At 55.2% G+C, this 12,631-nt stretch overlaps 1 protein-coding gene across 3 annotated transcripts in view; it reads left to right on the top strand.

Moving 5' to 3' along the window:
- The window catches only part of GRIP2 (glutamate receptor interacting protein 2), a 95,962-nt gene that overhangs the window by 31,613 nt on the left and 51,718 nt on the right, over positions 1-12,631 (top strand). Inside the window, exon 1 of one of the 3 annotated variants that reach the window (XM_036073646.2) lies at positions 5,818-5,958. The exons of the other annotated variants lie outside the window; for them this stretch is intronic. Coding sequence (XP_035929539.1) covers positions 5,904-5,958 — 55 coding nt within the window. The 5' untranslated portion in view covers positions 5,818-5,903. Of the gene's footprint in view, positions 1-5,817; positions 5,959-12,631 lie in introns of those variants that run through there. 3 annotated transcript variants of the gene reach the window in all.

Genomic DNA, 12,631 nt, shown 5'->3' with positions numbered 1-12,631 from the left:
GATTCGTCCCTATCAGTTGATACTCCATCCTTGTGCAGTTTCCCCTGTTGGCTCCCGAATGTCTTGTCACACTTGGTTTATTCAGATCAGGGTCCAGCTAAGCTCCCCGGATTGTATTTGGTTGATGGATCTCTTAATTCTCCCTTAATCTGTAACAACCATTTCCACCTACCCCACCCGTTTTTTTGTTTTGTTTTGTTTTTTTAACCCTAATTATTTGTTGAGGAAACCGGGTTGTTTGTCCTGTAGAAAGGCCTCGTGGTGTCATTTCATACATTCTTCTGTCCCCTGTACTTGCTTGTCAACTGGTATTTGAGTCTAAAGCTGGATTTGATTCAGGTCTAATTTTGTAGGCAGGAATATGTCATGGATGGTGCTGTGGGCTTCCTTCCACATCCTATCAGGAGGCACATAATGCCAGAATGTTCCACTTTTGGTGATGCTAAGATTGGTCCAGGGGTTCAAGGGCTGTCTGCTTGCCTCTCCGTCATAGGATCTCTTTCAACCTTCGACGGATGGTCGATGCTGGATCCTTTATCTCCTTAGGACTGCAAAAAGGTGGTTTTCCAATTCTCTCATTTCCTCTACACTTATTTGCTGTGGTTTTTCTGCACAGAATGACTTTCCCTTATTAGGTTCCCCCCAAATGCTATTCATACGGAAGGACAGGATAAATGCTTCATTTTTTACCTTCATTTTCTGTTTATAGAATAAGGAACTGGTACCATAACTACCTCCAAGGGGGCAGATTTTTTTTTCTTCTGAGAATCCCAAGCACATGGATCTTTATAGTTTTGCGGTCATTATTCTTTCTGATGCTCCAAGTGACCCAGAGTCGGCCAGTAGGAGCCCCTCAAGCTGGTTTCTGTGTCCTGTCAACCTTTGCTCATCAGACTTTGAGCATTTCCTTACTTTCCGGCGCCACAAAGGTGTTCCAGGATCATCTTGTAACTTTCCCCGCCCCAGTCCTGGGATCAGCCCCTTCTCTGAGGAGCCCTGGGGGCCCTTTTAGTGGGACAAGGTGTTTAGAGACCACAGTCTGGGCTCTGGAGAGACCACCCCTTTATAATCAGCAGCATCTCCCTCTGTACCCCGATACCTCTCACCCTTCTCTATTTATTTCTAGCATGTTTCAGCTCTAACATATTGCAACATTTACCTAATCATTACATTTGTCATTTCTTCTCTGCCTCCCCCACTAGAATGTACACAAAGACTTGATTTTGTTCATGGCTGTACCTCTGGGCCTGACACACAGAAGGTGCTTAATAAATGTTCATTGAATGAGTGAATGGATGGATAGATGGCCCTCATCCTCTTCCTCCCCCAGCCTGGAGAAGTGGTGAAGAGGGGTCTGCCCCCCCCCTTCCCCTGCATGCAGAGCCTGGGGGCCTCTGTCTTATTTAGATCCGCAGAGCTGGGCAGCAGAAATGTCACCGCTTGGCCCATTGGGAAGAAAGGGCCAGCCCCCGAGAAGATTAAAGGCATGTCTGATGAGATGTTAATTTGTTTCTGGAAGCAGGTGGGGGTGGCAGCAACCCCAGCCTCTGGGGCTTTGTGAGGCTGAGGCAGGAATGGAAAAAACAGAATCTGAGGACTAGAGGCTGGTCTGCATCCCTCTGTGATTCGTGTCCTTCTTTTAGTCCATCCTTGCGTTCTGTCAGCTCATTTCTGAGAGGAGTCCGATGACCCTGTGTTTGAATCCTGACCTGGCTGGCTCAGTGGCAGCCATAGGAGGAAACTCTCTGGGCCTTGGGACAGAGGAAGCAAGATGGCACCTGGAGGGTGAGCACAGCAGGGATCCTGGAGTGTAACCCAGTGGGGGCTAGAGGACGGCAGAGACTTGCCCAGGGCCACATTGTAGTCCAGGGCTGGCCTGGACTTGAACTCAGGCCTCCTGGCTCTCCCTCTGGGCTGATCTGCTGTTCACCCCTGGTCGCATCTCCTTTAAGAGGTCCTGTGCTCTCCCACCCTCTCCCTGGGGCTGCCATTTCTGTAAAAGGAGCCCTTTGAAAATCTGGGGACCACAGAAGGAGGGCACGTGGCAGGTTGCGGCCGAGATAACAGACAAGTGGGAAGTGCCTGGAAACCAAAACCCCAGATCTCCATTCCTGACTGCTGACTCTGCTGTCAGCCGGGCCTGCCAGGCAAACTGCTCAGGGGAGGAGGCTAGGAATCCATCATCCAGCTGTGGCCTCCTTTGACTGAGGTGCAGGGCCCAGGGGCCACCGCTGAAGGCAGCTTAGGGAGCATGTCCATCCATATTCTGTTCATCATTCATTCATTCATTGTGCATTTGCTGAACCCCTGGTCTGTGCTGGAATCTGGGGCTCTTGAGATGAGGAGGGTACTGGATGAGCCAGGACTCTTTTGGGTCCAAGTTACCAAAAATCCAACCCAAACTGGCTTAAGCAGAGGAAGGGATTTATTGGTTAAAGCAGCTGGAAAGGGGTATTACCGACTTTAGGTGTGGTGGGTTGCAGGTGCCGGGAGGACCTCATCATCAGGGTGCCTGATGATGACAGCCTCAGTCCTCCCTCTCCTCTCTCTCTACCACCCTCAGCTCCAGACTGACACCGCTTCCCTGTGCCCCCGCCCGAGGAAGGAATTTCCTTGAGTCCCAGAATAGCCTCTCATTGGATTGACTTGGGTCATGTGCTCACCCCTGAGCCAGTCACTGTGGGGAGGGTGCTGTCAGCAAGCTCTGGGTCAAGGGCTCTTCCTGGAGCTGGGGGGCAAGTTCTACCCAGACTGAGTGCAGGAGGGGAGCAGCTCCCCAGGGAAAATGGGAGGGAAAAGGAACAGGAGGTGGGACACCAGGGGTCTGTGCAGACCCCCGGCTGTCAGAGAGCTCACCACCTGGAGAAGTTGGCCTGCACATGGGGAAAAGGGGGTGCATATTGAGCACCTACTGCATACAGATGCTGTGATATGTGGGATCATCTTTTCCTCCCTGTGGCCCCATGAGGTGCAGATTCCTGTCCCCTGCCTTCACATGGAGAGGGAGACTCAGGGAGAAGCAGCATCTTCAGTTAGGAGCTCGTAGAGCGTAGGGATCGTGTCCTCCTCAGCTCTGCTCTTGGGGTGGCACCCAGCACAGCGCCGGGAGCTTCTCAGTAGGACCTGGGTCTTCTGGGCCTCATGGAGCCACCTCCCAAATCAGCTCCGAAGGGCTGGGCCTGCATGGCTTCCGGGTGTCTCCTGTGCCCTCTAGATGGGGGTGACCCATGACGCCCTGGACTTGGGAAGAGATAAGGAAGTAAACCTACTCCTTCCCATAGTCCTTCCTCTAGAGCCCCCACAACGTGCAGGGGCCCACCCATAGGGACTCTGGGGTTGCGCTCCTCTCCCTTGGCTCCTTTTTAGGATCAGTTCTTTCCCAGGCCACCCCGCAGCTCAGCTGCCCTGCTCATTCGCCCAAGGCACCAAGGTCTCCCTGAATTCCACTAAACTGAAGTTGGAGCCCTGCTACACCTCACCACAGCCCTCTTACTGATAACGCTTACATGTATTACTTACTGAGTGCTTACCGTGTGCCTGGTACTGTTCTAGGAGCTTTATGTTTGCTTTAGCTCATTTCGTCCTCACAACATGTAAGGTACACACTATAATCATCTCCGTTTTACAGGTGAGGAACCTGAGGCTCGGGGAAGTTAAGTGACTTGCCCCGTCATGCAGCCTGAAAGTGGGGGAGTTGGGATTTGAACCCAGGTGGGCTGGTTCCACAGTGCATGGCCTTCAGCACTCCGTGACTGCACTCCATAGCACTGAACACCCTCAGGCCCTCTGTCTGTGCCAGGTGTCGTGGACAGTCCCCTACTGCCCTCGGAGCTCCCTTTCTTCATTTGACCTAGCACAGTCCTGGGGGCAGGTGAGGCGAGTTACTGTGTCCATTTCACTGCTGAGGAAACCAAGGGAAACTTCCCTAAGGCCACACAGGGGGAGTGTCTGAGCTGGGTTTCATCCCCAGGTGTGTGTGTGTGTGTGTGTGTGTGTGTGTGTGTGTGTGTGTGTGTGACCCCAGTCTCAAGGCTCCAGCTGTGGGCCCTTCAGCCTGTGGGCTCTGGGGTGGGCAGAGTGGGACCTCCAGCTGGGCTGACCCACCTCTACCCATGTGTGGATCTGGCCCCTGGGACGTCCTCCCCTGTGGGGCGTGCAATACTTGCAGAACATCCTCTTGGGCCAGGCTGCTGGATCTCTCCCCACCCTGGTGCCCAGTGCCGCCTCTCTACGCATCCTTCTTTATTGCTATACTTGCTATACTTCCCACGTGTCTGTCTCAACTGGTCCCGGAGACTGTTGGGGCCATTTGTCTTCTCACTAAAGGCAGGGACGGAGGTGGGGAGCAGCCTCGTTCTTGGCCAGAGTTCTTGCTCTGGGCTCGGACTGCATGGGCTCCCGCCCCAGGTCTGCTGCTCAACAGTGTGCATGACGCTGGGTGGGCAGCCTCGCTTCCCTGCGCTGAGCCGGCAGAGTGCTCCTCACAGCCTGGCACACAGTACGGGTTGAGCAAGAGCTTCATTACGGCCTGGATGTGGGCAGTGGTGTAGTCTGGTGGGTGGTATCAGACCCTGCTTTGCCCCTTGCACGCTGGATGAGCCCGGGGCTATCTTGTACCTCTCTCGGCCTCAGTTTCCTCACTTGAAAAATGAGGATGACCCCTGGAGCACTGTGATGTTCATGGAAAGCACTGGATTCCTGACTTTCTTGTCGGACTTCAGCCAGGCCGTCACCTCAATGAATTTCCTGTCTCCACTCACACACAGGGGTTGGGCTCCATGCAGAATAATCACAATATTAATAGCTGCTACTTATTATTTATTAAGCACCTACTGTGTGCCAGACTCAACTAAGTACTCTTTGCACAGGATTTCATACAGGCCCCACCATATCGGAGACAGGGACTGTTAGCCCCATTAGTCAGATGAGCAAACAGGCTTCGTGGGGCACACTGAAGTAAGATTCAAACTCGGGTCTGCCCATCTCCAAAGACTTGTGTTCTGTGAGGCTTCCCCTCACTCTCTCTCTGCTAGGCGGAGCTTTTCTGTCTAGCAAGAGGAAGGGATGCCAGATGCATTTATTGAGTTCTTGCTGAATGCCTGGAACACTCACTGGTACTCCTGTCCACTCCACGCAATCAGCCAGCTGGGTGGATTCTCTCGTTATCCCACGTTTCCAACAAGGGTAATTGGAGAGATGAGTGGAGAGGCAGGGCCTAGGTCTCATCGTACACCGATGACCCCAGCAAATGTCTGTGCTGACTGTAGGGGAGACGGGACAAGTGGACCCCATCCTTGGTTTCTGGGAGCTCCAGGTTTCGGGGATAGATGGACAGCCTCTACCTGGTCTGAAAAGCATTATCGAGACCCAGCAGGCAAGGACTTCCGCAAGCAGGGCTCTCTGAAGGCTGAGCGAACATTCCTAGGCAGAGAAGTCCAATGGAGCCAAGCCAGACAGGACAGGTGTCCCAGGTGGAGGGCCCTGCGAGTGGAAAGGCCTGGGGGCCTCAAACGGCACAGCCTGGGGAGGGCGGGAGGGCGGACTGGCAGGTTTGGGCAGGAGGGGAGCTCTTTGGGAGGAAGAGGGCTGCTGCGGGTGGGGGGCGAGCACCCAGTGAAGGTTTGCCGCAGTGTTCGGAACGCCCTGGTGCTTCACTCCCCAGGCTGGGGCTGTGGTTGGAGGAAGGGACTCGCTGCCACAGATGTCACCACCCATGCCACCGCGGCTGGCTCTGGGGAGGATTATCTATTTTAGCAACTCGGGAGGGTGGAGGCTGGGAGCGCCCAGCCCCTGCCAGTTAGCATAGCGGCTCGGGAGTGCACAGAGGAGCGCCGGGTTCCAGGAGCGCAGCACGCTTGGGCGGGTGTGTCCCTGGCCCTGGGCCCCAAGGGCCCGAGGGGGCGATGCTGGCTGTGTCCCTCAAGTGGCGGCTGGGCGTGGTGAGGCGGCGGCCCAAAGGTACCGAGGGGGGAGGCCGGGCACGGGGCAGCCCTGCTGCCTGCCCAGGGGCTGGGCGGCTGGACCTGGATCTGATTGGAAGGCAGAGGCTGGGGGCGCTCCCACCCCCCCTTCCCCAGCACCTGGGGCCTCGGGGCCCCCCTCCCTGCCCTGGCTCTGCCTCCGCCCCATCTCTTCTGGTGCTGTTTGGGTTTCGCTTTGGTTCTGGGTCTCTTTTTGAATCTGTATGTGTGTCTGGCTTCTCTCTGCCCAGCTGGCTCTGCCATCTTCCACATCTCTCCATCTCTCTCTGCTTTGTGCCCCCTCCACCGCCCCCACCCCCATCTCTTTGTCTCGCTGAGTCTCTCTAACTCTCTGTCCTTTTTTTTCTAATTGTTAATCTAATTTAATGGACTATATTGTTTTCTGATTGTTGCCCTCTGTCCTTCCGTCTTTCTCTCTGCCTCTTTCTGTCTCCGTCTCTCTTTGTATGGTTCTCTCTCTCTCTCTCATATCTGGTTCTCTCTGCCCCAACCTGTTTTTCCCTGTCTCTCTCTCCCTCTTTGTCTTGCTCTTCTCCGTCCCTCTCCCTCTGTGTCTCTGTCATGGTCCCTCTCTGCACCTGAGTGTCCCTCTCCCTCTCTGCCTTCCTGTGCCACAGTCCCCTTCGTTGCCCCCTTCACATGGCATGTCCCTGACAGTCTTTTCTTTCCCCTCTCTTTGGGGCATGAAGTTGTCCTGGTCGAACTGGGCCGGCAGGGGTGTGTGTGTGTGTGTGTGTGTGTGTGTGTGTGTGTGTGTTTAGGGCCAGTGGCTGTGTGTGGGCATTCGGGGTAGGGGGGGTCACGTGCAAAGGCAGGACTTGACCCTGGGTGAGATGGAGTGTATGCTGCGCCCCCTTGTATGCAGGATCCCATCCTGTACCGGCAGCCCTGGGAGGAGACTCAGGATGGGAGAAAGGCTGGGGTGGGAGTCGGGGTAGAAGGAGGGTCGAGCTGGGAGTCAAGCTGCCCAAGCCATGTGACCCCAGGTTTCATCTGTGGCTTCCGTGTGCTGCCATCTCTCCATCTACAATGTGGAGGGGAGGTGGGAGATGGTGGGTTCACAGCTTCTATGCTGCAGGCCTCAGAACTCAGAATAATCATGCAACAGCATGCAACGAACAACAGTGACTGCCATCAGGTCAGCACCGCTGTGTGCCAGGCAGTACATTCACTTAGTAATTCCTCACAACAACCCGGCAAAGTTGGTGCTATCCTTATCCTGATTGTGCGGATGGGGGAACAGGCACACGGAGGTTAGGTAACTTGCCCAAGGTTACACAGGTGACATACAGAGGCTCTCTCAAGCCCGCTCTCATAACTGCCATGAACATTTTCTAGACTCCCAGGAGTCTGCAGAGGGAGGGGTAGCAGGGTCTTTGGGACCACGGAGGGACTCTAGGCTCTGCACTGGCCCAAAGGCCGCTGGTGGTCTGACACCCGAGAGGTCTTTGGAAGCCCCTTCCACACAACGGAGCAGTCGAAGCTTGGAGAGTACCAGAAACAGTTTCCCTTGGGGCTTTCCAGGGACTCCTGTGTTGGGACCACCTCCAAGGGAGAAGCCCCTCCCCCTTCGAGGCTGTTGTCCTCTTCAGGTCCACAGACCCTGAGAACCTGGTGGGATCCTCCCAGGCTGGAGGGATAGATACATCAAGGGCTGCTCCAGATTTGAGCTTCCCTAGTATTACTATTTAGCCAGCTAAATACTGTGGCTCAGGTTCTGCGCCTTTGGAGATGCAAGAAATACTTGTATCGTCCCCAACAGACCTGGATTCACATCCTACCCCAGCTCTTACTTCCTGTGTGGCTCACTCAGAACCTCCATTTCCGCATCTGTAAGATGGACCCAAGAAAAGCCACCTTCCTGGCATTGCAGTGATGACTGGGAAGACTGGGGCGGGGCCTGGCCCACAGGAGACACCTGGTAATTTTGAATTCCATCTTCTCATCAGAGGCCCAGCCTCTTGCTTCCTCCCCCCTTCCCCCGTATACACACCACCGACCCCAGGGTGGTGATGCCTGGGACCAGCGAACCCCTAACAAAACAGAGGGGAGCATACCGTGATTGGGGGCACACCGTGCACTGGTGTGTGCCAGGCTCCTGTCTGGCATCTCCACTTCTTGGCAGGGGGGGGGGGGGCTCTGATGGCGGCACAGAGAACTTGTTTGCCCTTACAGTGAGCCTCTGCAACCGTTTGTGAAAATATAAAAGCTCAAGGGAGAAGGTTTTAAGAGATTGGGGGAAGGGGAGGTGTTTCTTCAGTCTTCATTTCCAAAATACTGTTTTATTTCAGAGAGAGAGAGAGAGAGAGAGCAAGCAGTGGGGAGGGGCAGAGGGGGAGAGAGAGAGAGAGAGAGAGAGTCTCAAGCAGACTCCCCTGCTGAGCTCAGAGCTGACATGGGGCTCAATCCCAGGACCCTGAAATCATGACCTGAGCCGAAACCAAGAGTGGGATGCTCAATTGACTGCGCCGCCCAGGCATCCAAACTATTGTATTAGATGTCTGAAGATGCATCTTCCCATTTCCAGCCCATATTTTCTAATAGGCCTTTCTGTTTCCCATCTTTTCTGGGTAAGACCCTTATATTCCTTACCCTGTGATTGCTTGAGAGGGGGTCCCTGGGCCCTCTGGCCTGATGACACCCCTCCTGTGTCCCTCTGATTGGGGTTTGAGGCTTTGCTCAAACTTGGGAGCCGTACTCCCCACCCAGGCTGGACTGGGGGAAGGAAGTGTTCAGTCCTGACTCAGCTCCCCCGGTTTCAGTCAGGGGTCCAAGAGGAGGGGGGACAGCTACTGCGCATGCACGGATGGGAGCACACCACTGCGTGGTCTCAGACAGTCCTGATAGTGTCATTGCCGCCCACATCTGGACAGTGAGGAAACGGAGGCCTGGGGAGGGGATGGGCCCGAGGCGCTGGCCTGACTCTCACGTGCATGTGCTGGACCCCAGGGCCCGCAGAGAACACGGACATTCCCAGTGCCTTCCTCCCTAGCCTGGGCAGAATGACAGCACTTCCCCCTCCCCTGGGAGATCAGATCAACGAGGTTTCCTTCAGGGCCATGCTTGGCCTCTGGGGGCATAAAATGGTCATGTTCAATTTAAGGAGTGAGGGGTTCCATTAGATGTGTGTTGATGTGAGGGAGGCCGGATATACAGAGCACAGGCCTTGGGGCCAACTGCCATGTATAAACCCAGCTGTGCAGCTGGGGAAAGTGCCTTCATCTCTCTGAGCTTCAGTTTTCCCGTCTGCAAAACAGTTAATGTTAGAATCTTCCTTGCTGGGTGGCTGCAAGGACAACTGAGGTGAAACTTTCAGAGTGCTAGGTGTCAGGGCCCCAGAGGGGATTACTTGCAGTTCCTGACCCAGAGGGCTTGGGGGGAGGGAGAAATGATGTGTAGATGATGTCAGCACTTCAGTGGGGTGTGGGGGGTGTGGGGGGTGGATGGGTCCACTGCTTTTGCTTTGAGGGAGGTCAAGGAAATCTCCCAGAGTGGGGTTATTAAGGATGAATAGGAGTTTGCTAGGCAAAGGGACTAGCCTGTACAAATACCTCGAAGCTATACCTTGAAGCTTCAAAGATCTGACTCGGGGAACTGAGAACTTTAGTCAGTGTGAAAAGTATAAGGAGAGAGGGGAGCTGGGGTGGAGGAGGCAGGAGGTTGTGGAGCTCGAACTCTGTTCTGAGGTCAGTGGGAGCCATGGAAGGTCCCTGAGTAGGAGAGAGGGGAGGACAGCTTCAAGTGTTAGCACAGGCTCTGGCTACTGTGCAGACTACAGGTGAGGATGCAGGGAGGAGGCTGGGGTGGGGTCCAGGTGAGAGGTGAGAGGCTAGGGCTATAGGGGGCAGAATCAATGGATGTTGAGGCAGCAGAATACCCTTTGCCATTCACTCATTCAACAGATATCTATTAGCACCTATAATGTGCCAGGTACTGTTCTAGGCCCTGGGGGTACTGTAGGGAGCAAAACAAACCTAAATCCCTGCCCTTGTGGGGCTAACAGTGACAGCAGGGGAGCAAGGAAAATGTATGGCAGTGATGCATGCTGTGGAGAAAAATAAAGCAGAAAGAGGGGCTGGGGTGTGTGGGTGGTGGTGTGCAGTTTTAAGTGGGGTGTTCAGGGAAGGCCACACTGAGAAGGTGACATTAGAGCAAAGCCCTTATGGAGGTGAGGGAGATCATGTGGCTATCCAGCGGAAGAATGTGGCTGGCAGAGGCCACAGCCAGTGCAAATGTCCTGAGGTTTGAACATGTTGGGGGTTCCCAGGCTGGCAAAGCTAGAGCAGAAGGGCTGAAGAGGGAGGATGGAGGACATGGGCTCAGCGAGGTTCTGGGCAAGGGTGTATCATCTGGCCTCCCAGGCCAGTGGATGTATTGGAGGAGCAATGGGCGATTTTTAGGGATAAGGAGGTTATCCCAAGATTGAGGATAGTAATCTTCCTGCTGACTACAGGGCCCCTCCTGAGCACAGGGAGCAGCCGTGCCATGCCCTCCTGAGCTTTGCCTGTGCCCCCTCCATGGTACACATCTGTGATGAATTATTTACTCCTTCCTTCCCCTCTGTAATGAGGCTCTCTAGCTCGCCTCCCCATCCGGCTCCTGGCATTTCTCACAGTGCAGCAGCCGCACTGAGGTCTCACATCTGACTCCCGGTGTGGAAACCAGCCCCTCCCCCAGTGCCCGAGCAGCACCCGGCTCCCAGGCCCCTGCCCTCCTCGATTCCGCGGTGGGGGCGGGCATCAGAGGTTCAGATCAACTGCGGTGTCTCAGAGACCACAGGATTTCTTTTTTTTTTTTTTTAATCAAGAAGGCAGAGATAAGGCACAAACTTCTGGACCTGTTCTTTGTTCCCCAAGCATTTATTGAGCACTTACTGTATGTCAGGTGCCATGCTAAGTGTTTCACATGTACTTTCTTATCTTCACAATGGCCCTGTGAGTAGTGACCTAAGTTGCCCCATTTTGCAGGTGAGGAAACTGAGGCCCAGAGAAGTGACTTTCCAAGGTCACTCAGCTAGGAAGGAAATGGAATCTGTGCCCTCCCTCCCCCACCTCCCTCACAGTCTGACTTCCAAGCCCAAGTGTCTCACCACAGGAGCATTTCTCAGTGGTCAGTTCTCTGGCTGCCCTGCCAGCAACAGGGGACCGCTCTGTTGCATGCCCAGTGTGTGGCTGCTGGTCTGTCCTCCCCAGGCTCCCTCAAGGTTCTCCACCCTCCCTCTGCTCCCCCCCTGCCCCGAGATAGCCCTGCAGAGTCAGCAGTAGAGCTCCCCAAGATTGCCCTTCCCGGCTGAGCAGCCCCCTTTCTCAGGGTGTCTCCCCCCTCCCCACCTGGTCACCAACTCTGTCCATGCCCCCACCTGTCTGGGTCCCTCTCGGAGGGCAGAGCTCAGAGTTGAGCCCAGCGTCTGGGGAAGTCTGAGCAGGCGGAATAGCCGGGCCCCTTCCTGATTCCGGGCAGTGGACGGTCCCGATGGCTCATTCGCCTTGCCCGTGTCACCCACCGCCGGAACTAGTGCTGATCTTGTCAGCTAACGTCCCAGCATTGTCTCCATGTGTCAGCCTGAATGTTCAGTCCAGCGGGACCATCTGCCTGTCTTAATTGCCCGGATAATTGTGAAAGCCGTGGGCCCTGTCTCCCTCCCTGAGGAAATGGCCCGATGGGGCAGAAAATGTCCATTAGACAGGAGGCCAAGGCCGACCCCACTTTCTGTGGTCCTTGAGCAAGTGGCTGCTCCTCCTGGCCTCAGTTTCCCCTCTTTGCCCCTGCTATGCTCTCCAGCAGCTGGAAACCCCCTCGCTACCTACCCCCATCTGCCCATTTGCTCTCCTTGGGCTGACTTTCTCTCTCCAGTCCCCGCATTTTGCTGTCCTGGCCCAGGTGACGGTGACTCATAAGCAGATGTGTGGGCAGGTGGGCGGGCCGGGGGGCCACATACTCTGCAACCTCTCACAGCCACACAACTGGGGCAGCTGGGGTCCCTGTGGGTGACCTTGGGGAAGGTCTTTGCCTCTCTCTGAGTCTTGGTGCCCCATTTGCAGAATGGGTCTGTCGAGGAAGGTGTTTGGAAAAGGTTGAGGATCATTTAGAGCCTCAGCTGGAGCCTGAGGTGAGGTGGCCCCAGGCTAGCTGAGGTTGGAGCTGAATAGCCCCCCAGAGACCACAGGTCCAACTCTGGCTCCAGCCCACACATGTACCCCTGTTTTACACATGAGAAGGTTGAGGCCACTTTGGCTCAGGGTCACCCAGCCAGTTGGAGGTGGAATCCGGACTTGAACCCAGGGCTCCACTAAGATTCCCATGGCATTACTGCTGGAGGACGAGGTGCTAACAAGCTGGGAGGGGACAGTCTAGAATGTTCCTCACCACTTTGGTGTCAGGCTCATCTGGGGGTAGATGGGCAAAGAAGAGGGTGGGATGTTTGGTTGAGTTGACAGAACTGGGACTGAGAGGCACCCGAGGGTGTTGGGGACCCAGGTGAGGCATCAGCCAGCTGAAGGATCAGGGAAGGCTTCCTGGGGGAAGAGACAGTGGGGACTTGCAGCATTTGGCCAGGCAGGCAAGGGATGAGGGAGGGGGCATTCCTGGGGGACCATGAAGAGGTGGAAATGGCTCAGGATACATGGTGCTGGGGACAGGGTGGGGGGAGG

Source organism: Halichoerus grypus, chromosome 1 (assembly GCF_964656455.1).
Source record: "Halichoerus grypus chromosome 1, mHalGry1.hap1.1, whole genome shotgun sequence".
Taxonomy (NCBI): Eukaryota; Metazoa; Chordata; class Mammalia; order Carnivora; family Phocidae; genus Halichoerus; species Halichoerus grypus.
Note: the sequence above shows the minus strand (reverse complement) of the source record. Positions and strands in the feature narration are given on the sequence as shown.